The 27,620-nt window shown below is 40.5% G+C and overlaps 1 protein-coding gene across 7 annotated transcripts in view; it reads right to left on the bottom strand.

The window, feature by feature from the left end:
• The window catches only part of PDE1C (phosphodiesterase 1C), a 518,371-nt gene that overhangs the window by 73,511 nt on the left and 417,240 nt on the right, over nucleotides 1-27,620 (bottom strand). For all 7 annotated transcript variants that reach the window (XM_075125631.1, XM_075125632.1, XM_075125634.1 and 4 more), the window contains 5 exons: nucleotides 17,359-17,459; nucleotides 15,962-16,090; nucleotides 5,610-5,711; nucleotides 4,124-4,244; nucleotides 488-569 (listed from right to left, as the gene is read on the bottom strand). In XM_075125631.1, coding sequence (XP_074981732.1) covers nucleotides 488-569; nucleotides 4,124-4,244; nucleotides 5,610-5,711; nucleotides 15,962-16,090; nucleotides 17,359-17,459 — 535 coding nt within the window. The remainder of the gene's footprint in view (nucleotides 1-487; nucleotides 570-4,123; nucleotides 4,245-5,609; nucleotides 5,712-15,961; nucleotides 16,091-17,358; nucleotides 17,460-27,620) is intronic.

Genomic DNA, 27,620 nt, shown 5'->3' with positions numbered 1-27,620 from the left:
GGTTGGTCCCAGTATAAGGTTGGGGGTGGAGCTTGCTGACTAGAGAAGTTGAAACACTGCTGGTGGGTTAGAAGGCTAGGGAATCAATTAAATGAGCAAAACAATGACTTTAGTCAAAAACTAAAGTAACCTGTATTGAAGCCAGGATCCCCGCTTCATAGTGCAAGTGGCTTCTGCGCTGCTCAGGACCCAAGGAACAGCCACCATACAGCCAGGCATAGTGACTGGTCCAGCAGCAGCATTTGTGAACTAAGTTCCCCTTTAGTACAACTCTCATAAATCAACTCAACGTGGTAGCTATTCAGCTCAGACTCATCCATTTCGGGGCAATAGCGTCAGTGGAATTTTTTTTTATCTTTTCCCCCCTCTCTAAACTAATTCAAAGTGATGAGTGCCCAGAGTGATCTTACTCCCATTGGGGGAGAATAATTTTTTCCCTTGAAACTGCTGCTTTGAGTCCTAAGTGAAGTACATTGGAATGACATACCTATCTGAGACTGAGCTACCATAGTAGACTTGCGGTCACACAGTGGGGAGAAAGGAAGCCCTAGTTCTGCTTCTTTGTCACCCTGGAGAAACAAAATTGAGAGCATATTAGAATACAAGAAGAGTCACTTAACATCTGTAACAGCTCTGGACACTGGAAAGGCCCCTCTCATTTTTTAATTGAAGCTCTTGTTACACCCTTAATTGCAAGACTCAGCTTTTTAACGGATAACGTTGTTTATTCTGGGCATCCAAATCCTTTTCTTTAAGAGCTTCTTGTGGACAGGTATCACCTCACTGTCCACCTACAAGCCAACCTCCTCTTGCAGCAACTGTGCCCACTCTATTCTGCATGCTCCCCCACCCTATTCTGAAGGGGGCAGCTCCTGTTTCTCTTATACAGTTTACATCACTATTAACAAAAATAAATATTCAGAACTATTACTAAATATAAACCAGAATCCTATTTCTAAAACATCTACTCCAGGGAGCGCACACTTTTAATATTTTTTAAACAGATAAATCACTTTGAAGGAGATCTAGAGATTGAAGCCATCAGAGATTGAATCCTAACATTTGACTGTGTATCACTATGCTACAGGTAAATGTTGAGTACACAGCACTCTTTGCCTTTTGGGTGTTTCTATGGAACACCTTGAAAACCCAAGAGGATTCTATACAGCACTTCTCATAATGGAACTCTATTATTAGAGTAAGTCCACCAAGAGAAAGTATCTGTCAGGACTCCTCCTCCATGGTTTGAGTTCTATTTGTATTTCTTTATATACATTTGTATCTCCACAGGGTGGGTCTCACCACTTCAGATTTTCCCCCTCAATAAAATACTGAGACCCTCAGCGTGCTACAGCTGGTAGGGTTGTTGCCCAAAATAAATGCTGAAACTCAGATACCTGGACACATTTTCCAGCTACCAGAACGGCATGCCCACCCCTGTCATCACACAATTATGCAGGAGATGGAGTGTTAATATCCCTTCTGTGCCAACCCTTTTCATTGTGTGCATTCAAAATACATTTGCTCAAAACACCCTTTAATTTGTTTCACTCAGAAAACTGCGAGCAGAGAGGACAATAATTTACATGAGATAACATACATCTGCCAGTACTCCCCGCTGACCACTCAGATTTAAAACAACTTGTGAAATATGCTAGTATCAATGCTTTAAATCAACATCCCACTCTAACTTTGTTGAGCACGGTGACCATGTTCCACGTGGTTGTGACTGGGAGCCAAAATATACCACAGCAATTTCAAACTACCATAGAAATCAATGGTGAGCATGAGAAGTCCTGGATGTTTCTTTTCTGTGGTGGTACACAGCCAGCCAGGTTAAATGGTGCCTCAGTCACGACTGGGGTCTTTGGGTGCAATAATAAATAAGTAGCAACACTCTTCCTTTATCGTATTCCCTTTGGCCCCTGCGTATTCTTTGGTCTGCGTAGTCACCAGTTCTTCGGTGAGCTTATATGTACTCAGTAGGTGACTATTCTGCAAAGTGTACTGCCCTTCTGACTTGGAAAAGCATAAAGATGATGTGAGGTGAGATTTTTCTTAGCACGTATATCACCACTTCTTGAAAAGTAAATCACTTTAATGGTTCCAGACCAAGGTTGGTAGTGTCCTTGTTAAATTGGGACTACCGCAATATCTTTACATTTAAGGCTTTTCATAAAGCTGTCTGAAAAGAGCTACAAAGGGATCTACTAAAGTGGATGACTAAGCAACAAAATGGCAGATGAAATTCAGTGTTGATAACTGCAAAGTAATAGACCTTGGAAAAAATAATCCCAATTATACATACAAAATGATGGGGTCTAAATTAGCTGTTACGACTCAGTAAGAGATCTTGGAGTCATCGTGGCTAGTTCTCTGAAAACATCCACTTAATGCGCAATAGCAGTCAAAAAAGCTAACAGAATATTAGGAACCATTAGAAAAGGAATAGAAAATAAAACAGAAAATATCATAATGCTGCTATATAAATCCATGGACTGCCCACATCTTGAATACTGTGTGCAGTTCTGGTCGCCCCATCTCAAAAAAGATATATTAGAATTGGAAAAGGTGTAGAGAAGGGCAACAGAAATGATTAGGGATATAGAACAGCTTCCATACGAGGAGAGATTTAAAAGACTGGAACTCTTCAGTTTAGTAAAGAGACGACTAAGGGGAAATATGACAGTGGTCTGTAAAATCATGAGTGATGTAGAGAAAATGATTAGGGAAGTGTTTTTTACCCCTTCTCATAACACACAACCAAGGGGTCACTCAATCAAATTAATAGGCAGCAGGTTTAAAAATAAATTAAAGGAAGTACTTCTTCAAACAATGCACAGTCAACCTGTGGAACTCATTGCCAGGGGATGTTGTGATGGCCAAAACTATAACTGGCTTCAAAAACAAATTAGATAAGTTCATGGAGGATAGGTCCATCAATGGCTATTAGCCAGGATAGACAGAGACACAACCCCATGTTCAGGGGTCTCTAAACCTCCAACTGCCAGAAGCATCTGACACTGGACACTGTCAGAGACATACTGGACTATATGGACCATTGGTTTGACCCAGTATGGACATTCTTATATTCTTATGGTAGAAAGTTTTTAAATTTCAAAATGTTGTCCATATTTTGAAATAAAAATAAACTTCAATGGCATTTTCACTAAGTTTTTCTCCCTATGTTTCAACCATCTATGGAGCTAGTCAACATTTGGAAATATTACAAAATTTTCAAGTTGGAGAGAGGAAAAAGGTCAATAAAATGTTTATGATTTTTCTTCTTTTTTTGATCAGGACTACCTTTTAAAAAGTTTTTTTGCTATTAAAAATAAATTTAAAAAAAGAACTTTTATTGTACTTAAAACAAAAAAACCAACCCTTCTTAGGATCAGATGGAGGATCTTATGAGTATCACACAGGAATCAATCATGTGTCTGGATTTGTGGCTCTGGCAAAAGGGGGCCCTGCGAGAACTATAGGTTAGACCAGTCCATATGTCTATAGAAAGAGCAACATAATTTTTGCCATTTGTAATGATATATGTCCAGCTCTGTAATCTACAATTTACTGAGCTTTATTGGTTTCCATGACTTCATAGCAAAGTCAAAATCAAAATGGAGTTTAAACTGACATAAAAGTGGCAGCAGAGTTCAGTCAAAGAGAAATAGGAAGACTCATTATTGAAAGAAATGACAGTCTGGACCTAATGCTGAGTACTTTTACTTAGGTGTACCCAATTCCTGAAGATCTTCAATGGTTGGCAAGCTGGGTACTATGTTAGACATTCTGCCTTTTGGTCATTAGAAATTCATTCAGGGGTGCTGGGTATAGTTTTGCTGGATATCTGAAAGACTGAGAATTTCCAATATGTTGATAAGGACAGCATATCAGACACTAGCTTACAATCAGACAAAGCAGTGGAATTTCACTGAAGTCAGACGAAAGAAAAATTGTATCTACTTTGCTGCTATAGTGGGCATCTTCCCTATGAAAAATATAAGTGAAAGAAGATGTTGACCTATAGGATTCATTCTCCCTCTCCCATCCCAAGCCCACCAACTCCATCTCTCATTCTGTCATCAAAACTACAAAATAATTTTGTAAAGTTCCAGGCTACCTGTCTGAAGAACTCCTCTAGCAAGGACATGGTCCAGCGATGATGAAGGTCCCAAGCCTTGGCTGGATGACTGATGTCTGCTGTATGCAACAACAGTGATAAGGCTTTCGGCTTGTCGATTCTGCAAACCCAAATGACTGAACAAGTTAATTGTCTGCACCAGTATTGAAAGAGAAAGAACAAAAACCCAGCTAAGCAAGTAAATGAGGCCTTCATAACCTTTGGCTGGGCTACTTATAGATTTATTTGTGTGTTTATAAAACTTGACAACTATGAAAGATTAATCTAACTTCCCCAACATAAACCTTTCCTTTGGTAATGGAGTCATTCAAAAGCATAATGGGAAACTGGAAGCATTAGCCTCGCTTATTTTCTTTGCAGAGTTTTTGTGTGCAAATGAGTGAGTTTTGAACATTCCCGATATTCTCAGTTTGGGCTGGGTTACAGTCCATGAAACTCCAGTCAGTAAATAGTTCTAGATTATTTTAGTCTGTTGACTTGGTTAAACAATTAAGGCCTGATTCTGGTCTCACTGTGATAAGCATGAAAAATAATTCCATTTAAACCATGTGAATTCTACCAGTAAAAAGCTGGTGCAGGTAAGAGATCAGAAAAGAAACTCAAACTCTGCGGAGACACTACAGATCATAGAAGGCTGAAATCTTCTTAAAGCCATGCCACTGAGGGGCTAGCCCAGGAGCCTAGTGAATTATTATCAATACTGCCATGCAGTAATCCCAATCTCTCGCTGCCCCAAACTGGCAGGAGTGCTGCAGAAGCAATACACATAGCTCCTGAGAGGAGATAGCAGCTAGTATCATCCATGCCTGATTTAGGTACAGTTTTGGCTGGCTCTGGGAAGATGTGCGCCAAGCTCTCCTTGGCTGGAAGAATGCTACCCACAATTCAGAGTTCTGAGGGTTCGGATAAAATGGTGTGTGGAGGGGGGCAGAGAGAGTAGAGAAGATACTCCGGGCTCTAAGTGGCTCACAGATGATCTTTGGAGAGGAGAAGGCCTTCCTCATACTGTTTTACCTGTTCTATAGCACACACTTGCTCTCTGTGGCTCTGAGATTGCTTCCCTATTGTCTCCGATTACAGAGCTGGCTCCCTGCAGTGGAGGCCCAAGCTATACTCTGTGCAGCCGGTGTTGCTCCCAGCATCTGTGACTTGAGGCCATAATCAAGCTCTTTCAGTCATACCCTTAGCTCGATCACACATGCCCTTTATCCTGTATTGTTAAGAAAAGGAAAATGAATGGGCTGATTTATCCCAAAGCTTTGCTATTTAGATGCTGTGGCCTGCCAGAATATCATACGGGCACGTGCCTGAGTGCTCACGTGTGAATTCATTCAAAATCCAACAACAGAAACAGACGTGGACATCAAAGCGTCCTCCAGAGAGAGACTTTTGAAGTTTAATACAATTGCAAAGTACCAGCTGAAATGCAGCCCTTCACTGCACACAGAATCAGGAGGTGACTCACCCTTCTGGCTGCTGCAAAGCATTCTTCATGGCTTTGATTTGCTGGAAGTGACAGGACATATCAGTGGCCAACACCATCTCTATCACCAAGGCCCTGAATTCCCTTTTGAGCGGATATCGAGCCAAGAGAAGGGAGGAAAGAGAAAGAGAAACAAGTTAAATAACACCGCTGTTTCTTTTGTTGGGTAGCTGCAAATCACTTCTGACATTTCCACTCTCCTCCACTTGCGTCACTGAACTCTTCACGTATTCAGGGCAAAAGGGGAGAGGAAGGAGGATCTCATGTTGTAAATACCAGCCACAGAGAGAGCAATTTAGTCAGATGATTAACTCTTGCTAAGAGAAATCCCAGAGGTTTCTGACAAGTCCATTACGGTCTGCTCTTTTCAATTAAACACAAAGCTCCCAAATCGATTTCTTCTATAGGAGGCTCTTAAAAGGAAGCAAGCAGGCTGTTCAAATAGTGTGCACGCCCTGGGTAGGAGTAAGAGAATTTTGAAACACAACTGTGTATTGACTTACCTTTTAAATCAGTTTTAAAATAGATTAGTTAAAAAAACTAAATGGCTTGTGTCGATGTCTTAATATTTGTATGGAAAGTTCATGTATGTTAACTTCATAGCTTGTGCAAACTGAACTTATTGCACACACTGGGGCTCCTTGCATCCCTCTCCCCCCCCAACCCCTGCTCCTTTTCTGTGTGACACCCTCCTATCCCCCTCTTTTCCTGGACTTCCTGAACACCCTCCCCCTAAATCTCTTCCTTGCCAGGGTCTCTGTGTATCGCCCATTCTCCCATCCCCATTTCAGACTCCTCCATTTTCCCCTCCATACAACAGCTCTGAGCAACCCCATTCCCACTTCTCCCATACCTTTCATTTTCCTCCATGGCAGGGGCTCTGTGTGCTCCCCCATTCACCCAGCCCTCCATTGCAGGATCCCCATTCCTGCCCAAGGCAGGAGCTCCGTGCCTCCCTCATTGCCCCTCCCCCACAGTAGGGTCTCTCATTCTCTCCATGCCCAGGAGTTCTGCGTGCCCATGCCCCTACTCCCCATGCCAGGGGATTGGTGGGAATCCTCATTATTCCCTTCCATCAATTCCCACTTTGTCCTCCATGCTAGGGTTCTGTGTGCCCCCCTTCTTCCCACGCCCCATACCTGGGTCCCCCACTCTCCCCACTGCCAGGGATTCATGCACCCCATTCTCCCCACCCCTGTGCCTTTACACCCCCTTCTTTCTATCTGGGAGATAAGTCATTCTGAGAGTCAACACATTAAATTCCATAGGCAGGATGAGCAGAGACATCACCATACCATGCCATCCTTACTTCTGTGCTGCTGCTGGCAGCAGCGCTGCCTTCAGAGCTGGGCACCCGGCCAACAGCCGCCTCTCTCTGGCCATCTAGCTTGAGTCCTGGCACCTCTTTCATTACAAATTAAGCATTGGTTGGATCAACAGACAATTGCAGAGGTGCTTGAGGCTGTAGCTGTACTAAAGAGCTGGCGGGAGGTTCATGTGTTCCTCATTTCCGCCTTTTGGTTTTCAGATTTCCCCCAGAAATCAGTAGGGTTCTGGCCCTTCGATGCAATGAACATTCTCTGAAATTTTGGGATTGCACGCAGTGCTATCACGTTAGACAGACTGAGAAATGTCATTAAGTTGTGCGTGTTTAACTCTAACCTAGCCACCCCATAGTACTTTTTTTTTTTCAAAAGAACTTTCCTGTTCAAGTGTATCACACTGTGTTCCTCATATTGCTACTCAAACTATTCCACAATGAATAAATGAATGAAAGTTAAAAAAAAATCCTACTTGGGAAGGATCAGATTGAAATCCCTTGGAAGTCAATGTGGATTTTTTCAGAACTTTAAACAATCAAAACTCTCTGGTCTATTTTCAGTGGAGGTGTTCTGCAAGTATGTCCTCAAGTTTGTTTACCAATTTTTAATGAAATTCCCTGCTTAAAGATTGAGATGCTTGACTACTATGGTAGTGAGGGCCATAAAAGTGCCTTATGGACTTTCCACCAGCAGGGGACTATATATGCATATTTTGGTATATGCATGTAGGGCAGAATCAAAGCTGCAATGTTTCCACCAGGGGACAAAAATTCTATACATTTTTGTAAGTAATACAGTAATACTTCTATGCTATCTTTACCACTGATTACTGCACCTGGAGTAATAAATTATGCATGCATGAGTCACATATGTACTGTAGCTTTATCAGTAGGCCGGGGTCATTGATCTCTAGTCTGCTTTAATTTACACACATAAATTCTTTAAAATCTCTTGCATTGTTCCAGCTGAAGACCACTTTAACTTGCTCTTTCGGACAACTGACCTGAGGACGTTCACTTCATGAAATGTTTCATAATATTTATTGATGGTTTTTTTCCATGCAGTTTTTCTCCTTAGCCCCACCCCAATTTATGCTGTGTCCTACTGAAAGAATTAAATCCCCATAAAGTCACACAAATTGGAGTGGAAAAGGCCTATTAAGGTCATCTAGTCCATACCCTAGGGCCCAACAGCAGGATTGTTGCCAACAGCATAGTGCCTTGTCCATTCCACTTCAGTCAAATGCATGCATTTTTGTGCACAGCAGAAAATTATGTATAAACCATGGATAGTGGGTCTCACTTTTTTATTCTCATAGAAAATAATAAAGGAAGGAACAACACTGCCTTAAAGGCAACATTTTCAAAGGCTGGCATTACTCACAAAAATGTGCATGCATGCACACATACAAATACCCGATTTGGACAAGAAAAATATATAATTGCTTGTGCAAATGCCTGTATATTACATGCACAAATGAAGATTATGTGTAGGCAAATTTTTCATCCTGAACCTTCGCAAATGCATCCCTAGAAGTTTCAACCAGCCTACAAAAGGCATCACTGACCTTCAATAACAAAACAACACACACAGCATTATATGGTATGAGAGATCATATACACAACTGTTGGATCACAACTCCACGTCTACTAACAATGGTTTATGAAAACTTTCATTAGACACTATTTCCTGAGCTGTACACTGATAGGAGCTGAAGAGCTCAACATTTTCCAGATGCCTTTTTTATCCTGTACTTGCCAGTAAGGGCTTGTTCTAAATATGCTCTATTTCAGTAAACTGCCTGGAAATGATTAGCACAGAAATACAATGCCAGTCCATAACAGTATCTTGGAAAGCATCTGTTCTCTTTGCAATTTATTGTCTTAATTCAGTGTGATCTGTTTTAGTTTCAGTTTTATAATTTACCTGTTGACTACTTTAGCAAATGGGATTTGTCTGATGAAGCAACCTATCAACTTTTCAAATATTTAACAAGCAGCAGAGTTCTTTAACGTAAAAGAGAAAAGTCCAGAAAATTAAATTAAGGACTAGGCTCTTTTCTCCCTGATCCCCGCAGCAGACCTCTTCTGGGCATATCTGCTCTCCCTGCATATGCAAATGCCACAAAGAGGTCTGCTGTGCTGATTGGATAGAAGAACCTTCCCTGAAAACACATTCCCAGACTAGAAAGACTGAACACCATAAAACTGATAAAACCCATATGCACAGACAGACACATTTCCCAAGTCTATCTTCACTTTTTCTATTGCAGTCTTAAATCTTAATGTGACCTCCGTTCAGAAAAGGCACTTTAGCGAATGCCTGAGTCTTGTCCAGAATCAGAGCCCGGGCCTATTCCTGGGGGGGACATTCAAATGATCAAATAGCTCAAAATGAATAAATAAACTCAAATTCGGGCATGATAAAGCTTTAAAACTGGTTAGGCTAAAATTTTCAAGAATACCTTCTGATCTAAAGGGCGTTGGATTTTTATTGCCCAGATTAAGATACTTAGGGCCTGATTTTTTTTTTTTTTTTGAGTAGCTTAAATTCCTGTTGTGGTGTAATGTAATGTACATTATGTATACATGTATGTACATTACAGAATGTAGGGTTGTGAGTTCTCAGCACCTCTGGAACAGGCCCAAGGTATATTACGTTAGACACTCGAAGATGCAGGCACCCAAAATCTGAAGCTGCATTTCAAAATGTGGGCCTTATTGTACATCCGAACAATGTCCCTTATTCTGCAGCAGCTTCATGTGCAGGAGCTACAAAATAAGGCCCTAACTAAGACGAAGGAAAATTAAGCAATCTGGAAAAGATTCAAACCTAACTAAACATTTTAGTTCAACCAGTTAATGTGTTTCTTAAAGGAGATGTGTTACTCTTAGAGTCTTCACACATAAATGAGTATACCAAGGAACATGCATTCTGCCTAGAGCTGGGCAAATAACTGATTTTTTCAGTTCACTGGCAGTTCTGAAAAATAAATAAAAATTCAATTCAGGTCAAACCAAATTCAAAAGAATTCCAAACATATTTGGTGAATCAAAGTCTGGTTTGGGTAACACCTTGGAACTTCTCAATACCAACTGGCAAGGGAGTGCAGAGGGGTTACAAGGAATCTCTTGGGTGTGGCATGTACATTTTAGTTTACCAAAGAGTGTCACGTGATGTCTTGAAGCCTGTGTCACTTTGGTCATGAATATCTCTGTGAAATATATATATGGATACTATGTAGAGAGGTATGTATATATACTGAAAATGTGTTCTTACAATCAGACTCTAAAGGCAGATGGGCCATCATGATCATCTAGTCTGACCTCCTGCACATTGCAGGCCACAAAACCTCACCCACCCAATTCCTGTAATAGACCTAAACCTCTGGCTAAGTTACAGAAGACCTCAAATCATGATTTAAAGACTTCAAATTACAGAGAATCAATCCACCATTTACACTAGTTTAAACCTGCAAGTGACCAGTACCCCATGCTGCAGAAGAAGATGAAACCCCCCCCAGCATCTCTGCCAATCTGACCTGGGGAGAAATTCCTACCCGACCCCAACTATGGAGATCAGTTAGATCCTGAGCATGGGGGCAAGCCCCACCAGCCAGACACCTGGGAAAGAATTCTCTGTAGTAACTGAGAGCCCTCCCTATCTACTGTCCCATTGCCAGCTGTTGGAGATATTTGCTACTAGCAGTCGCAGATGGACTACATGCCATTGTAGGCAGTTTCATCATACCATCCCCTCCATAAACTTATCAAGCTTATTCTTGAAACAAGTTAGGTTTTTTGCCCCCACTGCTCCCCTGGGAAGGCTGTTCCAGAACTTCATTCCTCTGATAGTTAAAAACCTTCCTCTGATTTCAAGCCTAAAATTGTTGATGGCCAGTTTATATCCATTTGTTCTTGGGTCAACCTTGGGGCTTAACTCAAATAATTCCTCTCCCTGCTTTGGTATTTATCCCGCTGATGTATTTATAGAGAGCAATCCTATCTCCTCTCAGCCTTCTTTTGGTTAGGCTAAACAAGCCAAGCTCTTTGAGTCTCTTATCATAAGGTAGGTATTCCATTCCTCAGATCATCCTCATAGCCCTTCTCTGCACCTGGTCCAGTTTGAATTCATCTTTCTTAAACATGGGAGATCCTATATTCCAAATGAGTAGTGCCTTGTACAATGGTACTAACGCTTCCCTGTCTCTACTGGAAATATCTTGCCTGATACATCCTAGGATGTTTATACTGTCTCATTCACAATGGGTCTCCTATCACCAAATGCAAATGAAGGATTGCAGTGACTTCAGAAAGAAATTAACAGGAAGAGAAAAGGAGTGGTGTGGGAAGGGGAAGAGGGGAGAGAGAAACCCTATCTGGAGGTGTATATCAAAGGTTTGCTCCACTGTATTTGGGAGGCAAAGATGATGCCCCGTCACTTTTCACTGAGGAAGAAAAGGTACTGCGATTTTGCTTCATTAAAAAGGGGTCTCAGCCAGGCTTGGTTGAACACGCTGGATAACTTTGGATGGAATCATTTTCTTTTGACAGGAGGTTAACCTGTTAGTCAAGTTTAGTCTCTAGAAAGCTTGTTATGATTTTGTTTTATATGTAACCATTTGTTTCCAATATTCTTACTCACTGTCACTAGAATTTCTGTTCTTTGACAATAAACATATTCTTGCTTTCACCATAAATACATCTAAGTGCTGTGGTGTTAACCAAAGTGATGCTCCAGAGTTGAATCTTACAAGTTGGTGTGTACTGGTCCTTTGGTAACTCTGTGAGTGTTCAGTGGAGAAGGAACTGGACCCTGCAGGAAATGCTCCAAGGACTCGGGGGTGGGTACATGCCTTTTGCTAGCTGTACAAAGCATGTGGCCTGCAGACCTGCCTGGAAGGAAGTGCTTGTGCTGCCAGAGGCTGTTGGTTTCAGGGAGCTGATCCACAGCAAGCAGAGACAAGACTCCTTTACAATAAAAGCAGGTGGTGGTCAGGTGCCTTATAACCGTGGGTACTCTGGGGGAGCGTTCACATTGGGACAAACAAAATGTGTTTGACCTGAAATGTTTTGTTTCCAAGTGTTTTTAAAGGCCTAGGTTCGTGCCCTTCTTATAACGTTTAGCCCAGTGATTAGGCAAATTTCTACCAAATGTATCAATAGTTTCAGGTCAACCAAAATAGCTGTTTTCCAGTGAATAAACTGTTCACCCGATGTTTTTTGCCCTGTTCTAGTTCTGACACTATGAAGAGGAGGGGGTAGATTTTTCCTCAATCAACAATGTTTTAAAGTTTCAAGACTCAGACTATTTTTAGGAAGATTGTGCTCAAACTACCAAGAATATGGTCAAAAGCAGCTGCTAAAAATCTGCTTGTAGCCAATGACACATGACCTTTTACTGTAGCCCAGAATGAATTACTGCTTTTCATTTAATGGACAAAGCAATGCACAGTTCCCCATCAAAATTAAGAGTGTAGGGAGTGGTGGTAGGGGCATCACAGTGCTATTTATTTAATTTTGTTCTCTAGGTAGAATTTTTATTTATTATCACAAACAGTTTAGAGACTGAATTATTTCCCAGTGTTGATTCAGTGATTCATAGATATTCAGGTCAGAAGGGACCATTATGATCATCCAGTCTGACCTCCTGCACAACGCAGGGCACAGAACCTCACCCACCCACTCCTGCGAAAAACCTCTCACTTATGTCTGAACTACTGAAGTCCTCAAATCGTAGTTTAAAGACTTCAAGGAGCAGAGAATCCTCCAGCAAGTGACCCGTGCCCCATGCTACAGATGAAGGCAAAAAACCTCCAGAGCCTCTTCCAATCTGCCCTGGAGGAAAATTCCTTCCCGACCCAAAATATGGCGATCAGCTGAACCCTGAGCATATGGGCAAGATTCACCAGCCAGATACCCAGGAAAGAATTCTCTGAAGTAACTAAGATCTCACCCCATTTAACATCCCATCACAGGCCATTGGGCCTATTTACCATGAATATTTAAAGATCAGTTAATTGCCAAAATCATATTATCCCATCATACCATCTCCTCAATAAACTTATCGAGTTTAATCTTAAAGTCAGATAGGTCTTTTGCCCCTACTGCTTCCCTTGGAAGGCTATTCCAAAACTTCACTCCTCTGATGGTTAGAAACCTTTGTCTAATTTCAAGTTTAAACTTCCCAATGACCAGTTTATATCCGTTTGTTCTTGTGTCCGCATTGGTACTGAGCTTAAATAATTCCTCTCCCTCTCCAGTATTTATCCCTCTGATATATTTAAAGATAGCAATCATATCTCTCCTCAACCTTCTTTTAGTTAGGCTAAACAAGTCAAGCTCCTTGAGTCTCCTTTCATAAGACAGGTTTTCCATTCCTCGGATCATCCTAGTAGCCCTTCTGTTCCAGTTTGAATTCATCCTTCTTAAACATGGGAGAACAGAACTGCACACAGTATTCCACGTGAGGTCTCACCAGTGCTTCATCTTTCAAAGACAGATAAATCCAGTTTCCATGTTTTCTATTGTGTTTGTCTTTAATATAAGACTTTCCATGACACTCTTCTTTGGACAAAACTATCTCCCCCACAAATACAATATTGTACAGTTTGCTCTGTTTGTGTGGTTAGCTGATGGCCTCCATCCAAAAAGTTGTAGCATTTCAATGACTGCATGTTGTAAACTGCATTGGGATGAAAGATGTGGTCCCCAAAATTATATTATGAGGAAGAAGGAGGGTATTAAGATGGTAAGAGAAAGAGGAGAATGGAAGAAATGAAGAGAATCAAGGAAGCTGTCATGTACCATTGGCCCATATTTGAGTGTGAGGACAATGTACTTACAGCAGGGATGAATTTGTTCCATTGTGATTTGTACATCTCAAAATGGGGGTGGGGCAAAATTTAAATTTTGACCCCAATCTGCTTAGACAACTTCCTTTAATTTTTTTTCACTTTCTCTTCTCCTCCCTCATCAGCTCCCATTAAGTTTCACAGCAAGGTACTTAAGCACAGGCTTAATGCTGAACACCAAGTAGTCCACTAACTTCAATGTAGATACATGCTTTAGTACCTTGCTGAACTGGGACCTTTATTTCCCTCATCCTTGAAATATCATCATAGGTATAGAAACTTCCATGCCAAAGCACTTCACAACCTGCATGAATCCAACACTACTGAGGTGCCATGACCACTTGAGTTATGCCAAGGAAAAATTAAGCCCAGTGTGAACAGATTTGTTTGTAGGAAATTATGTTTATATTTTATATACTGTAGGTGAATGTTTACAATTTAAAAAAAAATCTGTTTTCCTTGATATCTTATTTATCTAATTTGAGTCAAAACAAGTTGTATTTAAATTTTAAAAAATCCCTTAGAATACTGAATTTAAACACAACAGCCTCATGATGTTAACTGAAATCACTCAGCTCCTTTTCACTGTGCAAGGTGAATGAAATGTAAAAAGTAAACAGACAACCTAGAAAAGTAAATTAGATTTTAATACCATGACCCAGAGAATGAGGTTTATTCCTTTTTCAAGATTCTTGTGACACTTTCTGAGTATTAATGTGTTTTTTCCTCAGAGTTTGTCTGTTTATGAATCCACAAGATGTTGAGTGGCTTGTCATACTTAGCCAGTCATCCATAGCAGACATGCCAAACCCGTGAAAAAAACCAACAGAAATTGGGTTTGTTTTTGGCTTATTTTGCTTATGAGTTGCTTGTTGACTTGTTTTTGGCTTGTAGATTTTTGCTTCTTTGGCTTGTAGCTTGTTGTAGTTTGTTGCTTCATTTTTTTTTATCAGTTCCCAGCAAACAGGGGCAAGGGGGGGAGAGAGTCGGGGTGCACGGCGAGCCCACCACAGTCCCAAACTGCATACTGGGGGGGATCTAGTCACATAGATGTTGGGGTTCTTCGGGATTGGCTTGTTTTGGCCTTGTTTTGAAATGGGATTAGCTTGATTTTTGGCTTATTGTGAAAGTCAGGGTGCTTATTTACCACGTGAAAGTTGGCAACTGTGATCCATAGTGCTGACTTTTGAATGAAACCAACCACATGTGGTTCTGGGGTTTAGGCCAGGTGCTCAGACAGGGGTACCATCCCTGGCTCCACCTGTCATGAGGGTTTCTGGGCTGGGAAGACTGGGTGAATATGGAAAGCAGTCCCTCCCTGACCCAGCTTACCAGGGCCTGGAGAAGTACTGCTGAGTGCCCTCAATTTCCACTGAAGTCATTAAGAGTTGAATGTGCTCAGCACTTTGTTCAGTTTGAATGCATACATGAACCAGTATATGTTTGTCTGCAATAACACACGATAAGATGCTTTCACTCCAGTGAGAAAAAAACTCTGATTAATACAATTCATTTAAAATTCTTCTGTCCGACCCAGGTAACTATATATGTTTTATGCATAATTGCTATTTTTAAAGTGTCAGATATTTCATTTAAAAACAAGATAAAAAGCCCTCTTTCAGTCTGAATAATCTGTTATTTTAAAATGCCGATTTTTGCAAATAAATTATTTCCATCAGGAGTGCCTGTTTTAAATTAGACCTTCTTTTGGCTTTTTGGCATGTCTGTTATACCCACTTATATGCTTTGGACCTGATTCTCATTTACACTAAAGCTCATTTATAATGTTCTGGCAGCATAAAGGGGCCTTGGAGTGGTCTTAATTGTAATTTATGTTTTTGTGTAAATGAAAATCAGGCCACCAGTATATTCACCTACACAGTGATAAGTGGATGCAGGGAGATCTATGAGAGACTAACGAATAGATTCCATTATAAGTTAAATAACTTCACACATCACTTCTGAATTTAGTCCTAAGAGTACAGCAGATGAAAATGAGAGGGGTAAAAATAGGATAAAGATTTTTAAATATCCTTTCTCTTAGTAATAAAAATACAGCTGTATATTATATTTTGATGGATACTATTATTCAAAGAAATGTAGTAACTACAATTGGCCTGGCTGAAACTTCCTCAAATGGCCCTACTGTTTGTTCTTACCTCCAATCATCCTTTGAGAGGTTAGACAAAATGTTCATCTCCTCATCATCTTGCAAAAGGCGATAGGCTGCACTAACATGGTGATTTTCGAGCACAGATCGGTCATTGTACAGAATGGCTGAATCCGACCTAGAATTTAAAAGAATGTCAAAAAAGTTATGTTTCTTTCCATTACGTGTCAGTCTCACATTCAGAAATATTACTATGATTCACAATTACAGACTATATATTGATATTTTTAAAGTAAGTGTAATGCTTATTCATTGCTATGTAGCTGGGGGAACCATTAAAACCAATGGTTGAAATTCACCTCAGGGAAAAAGCCTTTAAAAACCCCATTCACTGCTTAAGACCCACCCAAATACTGTGTTAAAGATTTAAAAGGAGTGCTGAGAGACATTTGACTGCTAACTACTTCATAAATATCAGTCATTGGGTTAAACAATGAGGCTTTTGCTCAGTTCTTACTAAAGTCAAACTCTTATTTTGTGTGAGTTAGGGATTGCAAGATTGGTCCCCGTATTATTTTCTGAACTGATTATTTTAAACAAGGAATTCATAGCGCAACCACTGACACCTACAGACCTCCTGCTGAGAACACCTGACCTTTGACACAAAGGGAAACATTTCCAAAGGCACACAGAGCAGTTTGGTGCCCAGCTCTTACTGAAAGTCAGTGGAAGTTAAGATGCCTAACTACCTTTTGTGCCTTTGAAAATCTCCCCCAAAAGAGTTGTCTGCTTCCAAAATGGCACTGGTCTATCCAAGTTCTTGCCCACCTAAATGTCCTGCAGGGCTCTCCAGTGTTTTCAAATATGGCTACCACAACAATCGTTGAAGCATTATGAACACATTCTATTGCTACAGGCATGGCACTCGGCAGGGAGAGGGACTGGCGAAGGCTGCTGATGTGTAGTTTCCAGTTCTTTGAGATTTATTTATGAATATCTATTTTCTGTTTGATTCATTCAATGAAATGTTGGCTTCTTCAAGTTGAAACAAACAGAAGAAGAAGAAACATAACCAAAATACCTCCAAACCATTCCAGCATGGCCGACCATTTATTTAGCAACTGGCAGCTTTATGAAATATAAGTTATTCGTCCAAATTCTCTTCTAAGTGGCTTCAGTGTAAATCTGAGGTTACTCTATTTGAAGTCAGTGGAGTTACTCCAACTTTATGCTGGTGTAACAGAGGAATTTGTCCCAATGAATGGAAGACATTCATGATCACAAAATATAGTATAAGTGGAAGAAACTGAGATATAATTCTTTAACCATTCTACCTATGTATATATTAAAAGAAAACACAAAACAAAAAAGAGTCCCAGAAAAGTCGGGTATAGACAAAATTAGCATTCTTCCCTCCCTTCCTTAAGTAATTTACAAAGGCCTCACCGTGTCTGAATGTGAAAGTTGTTGGTGGTTCCAGTGTGTTCATAGTCATGGACGGCAGCTGCGAAGATCATAGCAAAGATCTCCAGCTCTGTCAGCCAGTGCTGAAATGGAGATTATAGAGCAATCAGATAAGCTGTCATTTTCTCAGGCATTAAGGCTTTCATCTGTTAAGGCAAGCTTTCTCTTGCTGACAATACACACGGCATATTATTGACTTTTCCCTACAGCCTGTCAGCTGTTCCAGAGCAAACTTCTCCAGCTCCTACATGAAAGCTGAACCATTGTTTTTCCTCAAGGTGGATCTAAATAAATTAAACCCTGGCAAAATATTTTAAATTTTTTTGACACTAAAAAGGCTGAAGCAAGGGGAGGAGAACATTTACTTTCTTTAAAAGGAATACGAGCAAAAAAAAAAAAAGATGCAAGCTCAAGAAAGGGAGCGTTTTCTATTCTGAGAGAAACACAAAACCTAATGATGCATGTGCAAATATACACACAATATAAAATACACATGCAATCTGCTATGTTAGCCTAGAATAGTGATGTTACAAGCCTCAAATACACTAGGACTTTGCTAATTCCCAATGACTAGGAGACCCTTTGCGAATTACTGAATTATGTGTATTGACTAAAAGGCAAACACATGCAATATTAAAGCAAGAATATAGCATCACAAAAATGTAATTCTAGTTGTTTATTTATAATTAATTGAAAAATATTGAGAAAGTCATGGGGTAACATTTTCAAAAGCACCTAAATGACGTAGGAGCCCAAGTCCCATTTTTCGAAGTGCTTAAATAAATTAATCATTCTGTGCCTCAGTTTCCCCACCTAACAACATGCACCTACCTCCAGGAGTGCCATTAGGATGAAAGTAGTTAATGTTTGCATAATATAGTGAAAACAAAACACTAGATATTGTCAAAACTACTAATATAATTAAATAAATCTGCAGCTTGGAAGCAAGGATAACCCTAGATTTTGAGTGCCCTACAAGTTGGGTGATTCCTCAACCTCTGCATACTCACAGCACCCCCACCGCTGGCCATCTCCTGTGTGCCTGTAACACCACTCCCCTTCTGTGGTAATTCTGACCCTCCCCCACTGGCGAAGTTCTATAGCCTCTACTGCCCTAAAGCTGGCGTACAAAGTCAGATTTCATCCTAAAAACAATATCAGATGTCAGCAGTAAAATATTTTGCCCAGCTCTAAAAATCATCATCAGAACTGGCACTCTTGTTCATAGAGATTAAGACAGGAAGGGACCACCAGATTATCTAGCCTGCTCTCCTGTATATCACTGGCCACCAGCACCATCCGGCACCCGCACACGAAACCCAACAACCCAAATTAGACCAAAGTATTATAACCAATGAGAGATTAGATTATGATATGCCACAGGCAGAGACAAGAAGGGACCGAGGTGCACCAGTGCCCAAGTCCACTGCAATGACAGGGAAATGATTAAATGAGATACACCCAGATAATTCTGGCAAGTGACCAGTACCCACATACTGCAGAAAAAGGCAAAAAAACCCAAGGTCACTGCCAATTTGACTGGGGAAAAAATTCCTTCCCAACCCCACATATGGCAATCAGTTAGACCCCAAGCTTGTGAGAAGGAACCAGCCAGCCAAGCACTTGAGAGAGAAAATATTGATGTCACTTCAGAGCCCTGGCCCTCCCCACTCAATGTCCCATCTCCATCTGTGGCCATCCCTGATGCTTCACAGGAAGAAGATTTAAAACAAAATCCTAGCATACATTTGGGGGTGGGGAATCCTTTCCTGACTCCTGCAGGTGGCTGGCTGAAACCCTGAAGCATGAGCTTTAGGAAGATAAGACATAAACCAGAAGTGAGTCCCAGGGCTGCTGAGCCCTGCCCCCTTTTATCACAAGCAATACCATCATACAATTATACTCATAAATGTGTCCAGCTTCTGCTTAAAGCTAATTAAGTTGTTTGCCCCCACAACTACTGGGAGGCTGTTCCAGAACTTCACCCCTATGATGGTTAGAAACATTCTAATTTTCCAGCCTGAATTTGTTCATAGCCAGTTTATATCCATTAGTTCTTATGCCAATATTGTCCTTTTGCTTGAATAGCTCTTCAGTCTCTCTGGTATTTACAAAGAGCAATCATATCTCTTCTCAGCCTTCTCATCCAGTCTTCCAAGCTCTTCCAGTCTCCTCTAATAAAATAGACAATCTGTTCCCCTGATCATCCCAGTAATTCTTGTTGGCAGTTTTATTCAGATGGACAAGGTGTGAACAGGCATGGAGATTGAACTACTCTCTTATTCCCTTCCCCGCCCCTCCCCCCCATGTTCCCTCCAGAATTAGAACAGAGTTGGAAAATGCTGGGGGTTGTGAAGGTTTCATTGTCTGTATGTTGCTGTGTCTGTCCTGAGGATAAACAGCATTTACTATTGACAAGGAAGATGACTTCAAGCAACATGGAGGATAGGTCCATCAATGGTTATTAGCCAGGGATGGTGTCCCTAGCCTCTGTTTGCCAGAAGCTGGGAATGGACAACGGAGGATGGACCACTTGATGATTTCCTGTTCTGTTCATTCCTTCTTAAGCACCTGGCATTGGCTACTGTCGGAAGACAGGATACTGGGCTAGATGGACCCTTGGTGTGACCCAGTATGGCCAGAATTATGTTCTTAACATAATTCTGATAACCTTAAGTTACATCAGGATGGCCAGACTGCTGGTTCTCTAGGAAGTAGCATGCAATAAACCCACACTTCAATTCTCCAGAGGTGGTCTTTCATTTCCCAAATGGAGGCAGTTTGCTCAGCTCCTGGAGTCCCTTCTCTCAGCTCTGTTACTACTCTGATCTAGGTGGAGAGTCATTAAACAGGCTTGAAATCCCATCAGGCCCTCCATGGTCAAACAAGATCAGCGCAATGCAGGGTCTTGAAATGGAGAGGAAGGTTACTGAGGACAGGAGTAAAATGCTATTTATTGAGAACACCCACAGAAAACACAGCCTAGGGTTACTACAGAAGAACAGTGGATGGCAAATAAAATTCAATGTAAATAACGTATAGTTAAAATAGCTCTGTGAATAAAGGGGAAAAATGAAACCTTTAGTAAATGATCAAAAGTTTTCAGTCCCCACTTCAACTACAACCATAATAAAGAAAATAAAGATGATGCCAGGCAGCCGGCATTTAACAGATGCAATCTCCATCCAAGTGGAGATATTACCTTTTACTTGTGGACTTCATCTTGCAGAATGGGGCTAGCTTTAAAGAACAAAGCCGTTAAGAATGATTGAGAAAGCAGCAGGGCTCGCCCATGTGGGGGGAAAGCAGGGGGGGAGAGAGCAAGGAAATGTGAATGTTTTTCATTTCTGAAGGGGTGACAAAAAATGATCCAGAACAAACTCTTCAAAGATGATGGAAAGAAAGAAATGAATCAAAGAATGAGCATTGGATCCCAAATGGGGAACAAAGAAAGGGAAATGAGGCATGGCTGTCGTTCACAAAGGCATAATAAACATGAAGAATCAACTACTAAGAAGAGCCACTAGAGTCTAAACAAAAGACTCACTGTGTGCATAGGGAGTGAGAACAAGAAAAGACTAGATGAGCTTCCCAGTGCAAAAGTGAGTGGAATGAATTGCCAGGAAACACAGGAAAATGACACAAAGAAGAGAAGGATGGAGATAATTAGCGTATTCCTTTTCTCAGAGTTTATGTTCATTCATTCCAAAGAAGTTATCAGTTTCAGATCGCATATAGTCATGATGATCGGCTTATTAACCATAAAAGCCAGCAGGTTTTTTCTCCCCATTTGGTTCAAACACAAGTGTCAGAGAAATCTTATGCTTCAGCAGTTTAACAGCTCTGCCCTATGAAATGTGCCATTATCAAAAATTGCAGAAGTACAGAAAGCGCTCTCATCGTTTACGGTTTGCATATAACTGTGTGATTGCACAAAGAGATCACACAGTAATTCCCAATAATTATCAAGATTAATCAGATAATATTCATAAAGGGGAAAAAATAATTAAGTCACACTTGAACAACAGAGGTAATTAAAGAAAGGAAGAACGAGAGAAAAACAGATATCTATGCAGTGCAACTCTTAAAAATATTTCTAAGTTGTGTGCTTGAGTATTTATTCTCTGAAATATAAACATTAAAAAAATCCAGTATTAACTTTGTACATCAAAATTAGGATAATACTGAAAATATTATATTGCCTTGATATATACTGATGGCAGCTCTTCACCTCGAATATTGTGTTCGTTTCTGGTCGCGCCACCTAATAAAGATATATAAAAGGTCTCGAGAAGTACAAGGAGAATGATTAGAGGTATGAAAATACCTTTGCCTGAGGGGAGATGGAAGAGATTAGGACTACATAGTTTAAAGAGAAAATAAATAACGGGGGACATGATGGAGGTCTTTGAAATAATGAATGGGATAGAGAAGATGAATCAGAGGCTCCTTTTTACTTTCCCCCCATAATATTAGGACAGAGGTCACCAGATGAAATTAAAGGCTCACAATTAAAACTGATTATAATACTTTTTTATGCAATAAATAATACTTCCGCGGGATATTAGTGAGTTCATGACCAGATTTTAAAAATATTTAGAAACTAATGTGAACAAAAAAAATATTCTCAGTAGGAACTAAACAGAATAATGACATTAAGGGGCATACATCATCATAACAACCACTAAGTGCCTGGGTTAAGCACAAGCTTCCACTATGCCAGTGCATAATTGCCTATTACAGAAATTTTCACATTCCTGTCCGGCAACTGGAGCCGGCCACTGTCAAAGACAGGATACTGGACTACTGATCTACCCAGCATGGCAATTCCTAAGGCCTTATCATTTTATTTGGATTATATTAGTGAAAAACCGGTCATTATTCACGAGGCATAAGCCTGACCTTGTATTCTTTGCTCACCAGAAAGCCCTACAGACTTCACTTGGAGTTCCTACATAGGCGCCGACTTCCCCTCTGGCTGGCGGGTGCTCAACCCCCACCCCCGGCTCCTAGCCCCACCTTTGCCCCGCCTCTGCACCGCAAGACTTCCACTGAAACCAATCATAGTCACTGCAATCCAAGGGAATTTGACTAAAGACAAATAACTCAGCAAAGATTGCAGGATCTGGCAGCACTGTATATGATTAGCAGCCATCAAAATAAATAATACCAAAATGCCCTAGGGTGTACACATAGGACTCCCATTGAAATAAACACTGCTCACGTGCACATTCCCAAGGTCAGCAGTTGGCACTAATTTGTTATCATCTAATTTGTAATCACTAAAGCTCATTCAGAAAATTATTTTTAGATTCTGAGCTGGATGATAACGTGACGAAGGAAATAGATCCTATATATATTTTTATTGGGTCATTGTACATCTGTTATGTATGTCTGTTTCCCCTCTGCCTTCCCCCAAAGGAGTGGCTTGCAGTCTTACTATTAGTGTTATTGTCAAAGGCAAGTCAACAACCTCATGGCGGTTGAGGCTACTCAAGCAAAACATTTAAAATAAATTGATCTGGACATTGAACAATTTACTGTAAAACAAACACAAAAATCTTTAAGCCAAAAACAAAGGCACCAAAAATATGAAGATGAAATTCACCAGCTCAGTATAAATCTCTATGCTCCATTCTGTTTAATAACTGACAACCCAAATCCATTCTCTGTTCTTATAAGTAGCATAAATATTTCTTCTAAAAACAAAAGATGACTAGGAGCACCAGCTAACAATGCTGAAGTTAACAGACTATCACATGCTGATAAAAACCCATAAAAAAATCTTTTATTAGCTGGCTCATGACCTACTCTCAGGAAAGCAAGAACAAGAACTAAAAAGGTCAGATCTTAATTCCATCCAAGTCAACAGAAGTTTTCCCACTGAAGTCCACTGAATCGGGATCAAGCTGTTAGTTAAGATGTGGGAGAATGGATTTTAACTTAACGGTATCAGTAACAAATTGTGAAAGTGCAATTACACTCTGAAAACTGCCCCTGGAAAAAATGTCATTTTGGGGTTCCAGGATTATTTTCTCTCAGCGGACTTCACATCCAGTTTGTTCAGTTCAAAAATAAAAAGATACTTTTTTCTAGCTGCCATGTCTCATCCTTGGATTTAAAATCCAAGTTGTGCTGTATCATGTATCGTCATCAGTGAGTGACTGGTGATCCCTCATTTTCGAGGATGATCTCTGCCACGGATTTACATATGGGTCCTGAGATGACTCAGGAATCCGATCCTGGAACCGCAAATCCGCCTGCAGTAGGTACAGACATTTTGTGGCAGGCCAGTGGCCTGCTGGGAAAAAGTTATTTCTTTTTCCTTCCTTCTCTCTCTTTTCAGCTTCAAGGGCAATGCATTTCTCCTCTAACAATAACATAGTCAAGAAGGTGCTGATGCCTGGAGTAAGCGTGTCTCCAGGTGGTCTGATACTTCTCACTTAGTCTAAAGAGCGTGTTCGTGATGATCAGGCCATGTTCTACACACTTGCTCAGGAGGAGGATGGCATTGGAATTAGCCTTTCCTAATCCTTCTTTTCCAATAGTGCCATTCCAGAGATCTGACTCCCACCCGACTCTAGCGTTAAAATCTCTGAGGAGAATGATCTTATGCTCCTTGGGAATGTTGATCAAGACTTTGTCAAGATCTGTATAGAATTGTTCTTTGATATCCTCAACAGAATCAAGCATTGGGGCATACGTGCTGACGACAGCAGCAGACTGGTTGTTGCTGAGCTCAAGACGAAGTCATAAGACGTTCATTGATTCCTACAGGAAATTCTGTAAGCTGACTGACAAACTTATTCCTAATTGCAAAACTGACACCATGAATATGCCTGTTCTCTACAGATTTTTTTTGCCAGAAAAAGATGTAACCACCACCTTCTTCTCTCAGTTGACCTTCATCTTGGCACCTTGTCTCACTCAGGGCAGCGACGTCGATGTTATATCTTTCAAGTTCCCTGGCAACGACAGCAGTTCTTCTTTCCAGCTGTACATTATCTTTGTTACCCATCAGGGTGCGAACATTCCATGTAGCAAAAGTCACTGTCTTTTTATAGCTTTGATTGCAGGCAGTGATCCCACTGGACGTGGTAATCCAGCCAGGAGTGTATGAGACAGCCTAGGTTTAAGGCACCTCCCCATGTGGGATGAGCAGAGGGGATCCTAAAGAGGACTGCTCAGTCATAATAGTAGCTGCCGAATTGAACCCTGTCTCAGTCCTGGTGCCAGACGACCATCTAATTACCACCACCTATGTGCAGATTCATGGCTTGGGACTGCCAGATCCACTAATCCTGTCCCCGTCACCACTAGTCTGTTGCCACAGGGCTTGGAAGGTTGGAAAGATGTTATTTCCCATGATAGAAGCCTGCGCATGATTTCTTTTAACGTGGGGAAGCTGGTGTGCCTATAGCGACCACACGATCATGACAAGTTGGAAATCTGGGGCCCAGTGGCAGGGAAAGTCCAAGACGACTGGAGATCTCCACTTGCTGCAGCCTTCATCCGCTTTCACAGCCGTTGAGATCCGAGGACCCTCTTACGCCTGATCCACCGTTGAGGACTTGGGGGATTGGACTGTGCTTTGTCTATGACCTCTCCTCAGACCTGTTCGCCTTGGGAGACCCTACTGGGAACATGAAGCTCCCAATAACTTAGCTTTGAGGATCATTGGAACACGCAAGCCCCTTCTCCACACAAGGTGATGGTCCAAGTAATCTGTATGAAGATTCAACAGGTCAGATTCTGTGATTATACCATATCCATCAAATTCTGCCTTTTACCACACCTGCATAGCCCTGCTGTCTTCAATGGGGTCAAACAAGTGTAACAGAGAGCAGAATATGGAACTTACAGCGTTCTGTTGGTGATGCATGAGCTAGAAAAGAACACAGCTCACTCTCCCACAGCTGTGATGGTGCTACAGTACTAACATGCCAAAAATAATAAAGTAACAAATATGACCCTGAAAACACACGGGCAGTAGGTCTGTTGAATAAGTAGGAGCCATTTTTACACAGTCACTTTTCTGAGTAGAACTGCACTGTAGGAAGTAGGAAGAGTGCCATCTTTATGCTGTTTGAGGAAAGGAAAGGAATCAGTTGGTTCACCATCATAATGCAATTCACATTACACATGGCTTTAATATCCTTAGTAATTATGCCCTTCAGTGGGTTTTCTTTAACCTACATGCTAAATATCTGCAGTGAAACAGTTAAGAATATTAGACTGGTTTGTAGTAGTTAGTTGTGGGTCTGAATCTTATCTCACTTACTTTAGTGAAATCAGAAGTAACTGGTAGGAGTGAGACTGGAATCCGGCATTATGTCTGTACTGAAACTTTTATTAACAGTCAGCACAGCAGATTCAGTATTTCTTTAGGTCTCTCTGTTGCAGTCTCAGAAACTATCATCATCTCCAAGATTTATCAGCTGGGGAAAAGGAGGACTAAAGTCTTACCAACAAGAGAGGAGGAAGATGCAAGCATTACTATGGGCTTGTCTACACTTGAAAAGCTACAACAGAACAGAGACAGCTGTGCCACCATAGGGCTTCAGTGTAAACACTACTTACGCTGATGGGAGGAGTTTTTCCTGAGAGGTGGTAGCTTGGTTGACAGAAGAATTCTTCCACCTACCTACTGTTGTATACATTGGAGGTTAGGTCAGCTTATCTATGTCGCTCAGGGGTGTGGAGTTTTCACACCCCTGAGTGACATAACTGGGTCCACTTAACTTTTTAGTGTAGAACAGGCCTAACAATGCTGAGTCATTTGCAACTGGGAGTTTCTTTATCTTTGGCCTAATATTACAAGTTTAATAACAAACTCTGAAGAATCAAAGGATGTTATGTAAAAGATACTTTTCATTTGAAATCTAAGGCTTTTTTGGTTTCTGTTCGAAAGTAGTACATGGATACTTGCAATGGGAGGAGTCCATGCAGAACACAATTGTATGGGCTTAAGTAGGCTGTTTCTACAGTAAATGAACCGTATTTCAATAAAAATAAAGCACAGCACAATTTTATTTAACAACATACTAGTCACAGCAACAGCAACCAATTCATTCAATTGTATACCAATTAGTGTGGGTTGGAAAATGGAATTTTTCCCTTCCATGAAAAATGTCAAGCTTTCAGAAAAAACAGTTTCATCCCAAACTGGGAAGAAAAACCAAAATGTCTATTTTGCTGAAAGAAATTTTAATTTGTGTTTTTGTTTTGGGTCAACTGAAGCACTTTGTTTTTATAAATTTGAAATGTTCTTTCAATTTCAAGCATTTTCATATAAATAAAAGTAAATTTAAACAGACTCATTAAAAAAAATCAAGTTTCCTTTCTGAAAATATCAAAACATCCCATTTTTGACATTTTTTAAATTCCCTTTTTTCCAATTTTTTTCTGAAACAAAATTTTACCAAAATCAGTACAACTTCACAACAAAAAAATTCAGTTTCCTCCAAATAACATGTTCTGACAGAAAACTGTTTCAATGAAAAATTTTTGACCAGCTCTAATAACAATGGAAAATGTTGTAAAGTGTTTAATGCTATTTTCTATTAACCTCTTTGTCAAAGACTCATAGACTTTAAGGCCAGAAGGGACCATTATGATCATCTAGTCTGACCTTCTGCATAACCTAAACCATAGAATTTCACCAAGCCCGTAACTTCTGGTTGAGCTAGATCAGATATTTTAGAAAGATATCCAGTCTTGATTTAATGACTTCAAACAATGGAGGATTCACCACGTTACTAAGTACATTGTTCTAAAGTACATTGTTATACACTTGCACTTGACTTTCAGTTTGAATTTGTCTTGCTTCAGCTTCCAGTCACTTAATTTTGCTATGTCTTTGTCTGATACATTAAAGAACCCTCTGTAATCAGAAATCTTTTCCCTGAATAGGTATTTATAGGCCACAATCAAGTCACCTTTTAACCTTCTCTTTGTTAATCTAAACAGATTGAGCTTCTTTAGTCTCTCTTGCTGTAGGTTTTCCTGACTTCTAATCATTCTTAACTGCAGGGTCTGCACCCCCTCCAGTTACCGTAGGGGCATGCATCACCTCAAAGGAGACAAAAGGAGGTAAGGCCTACACCAGTTCTATCAAGGAGGGATTGTGCCATTCTACTTCACTAGAGTTTCAGTATAACCAATCTATCGTAGATACCTGTATAGCTCCCATCACCATACTATCTGAGATTCTCATAGTCTTTAATGTGTTTATCTTCATGACA

Source organism: Caretta caretta, chromosome 2 (assembly GCF_965140235.1).
Source record: "Caretta caretta isolate rCarCar2 chromosome 2, rCarCar1.hap1, whole genome shotgun sequence".
Lineage (NCBI taxonomy): Eukaryota > Metazoa > Chordata > Testudines > Cheloniidae > Caretta > Caretta caretta.
Note: the sequence above shows the minus strand (reverse complement) of the source record. Positions and strands in the feature narration are given on the sequence as shown.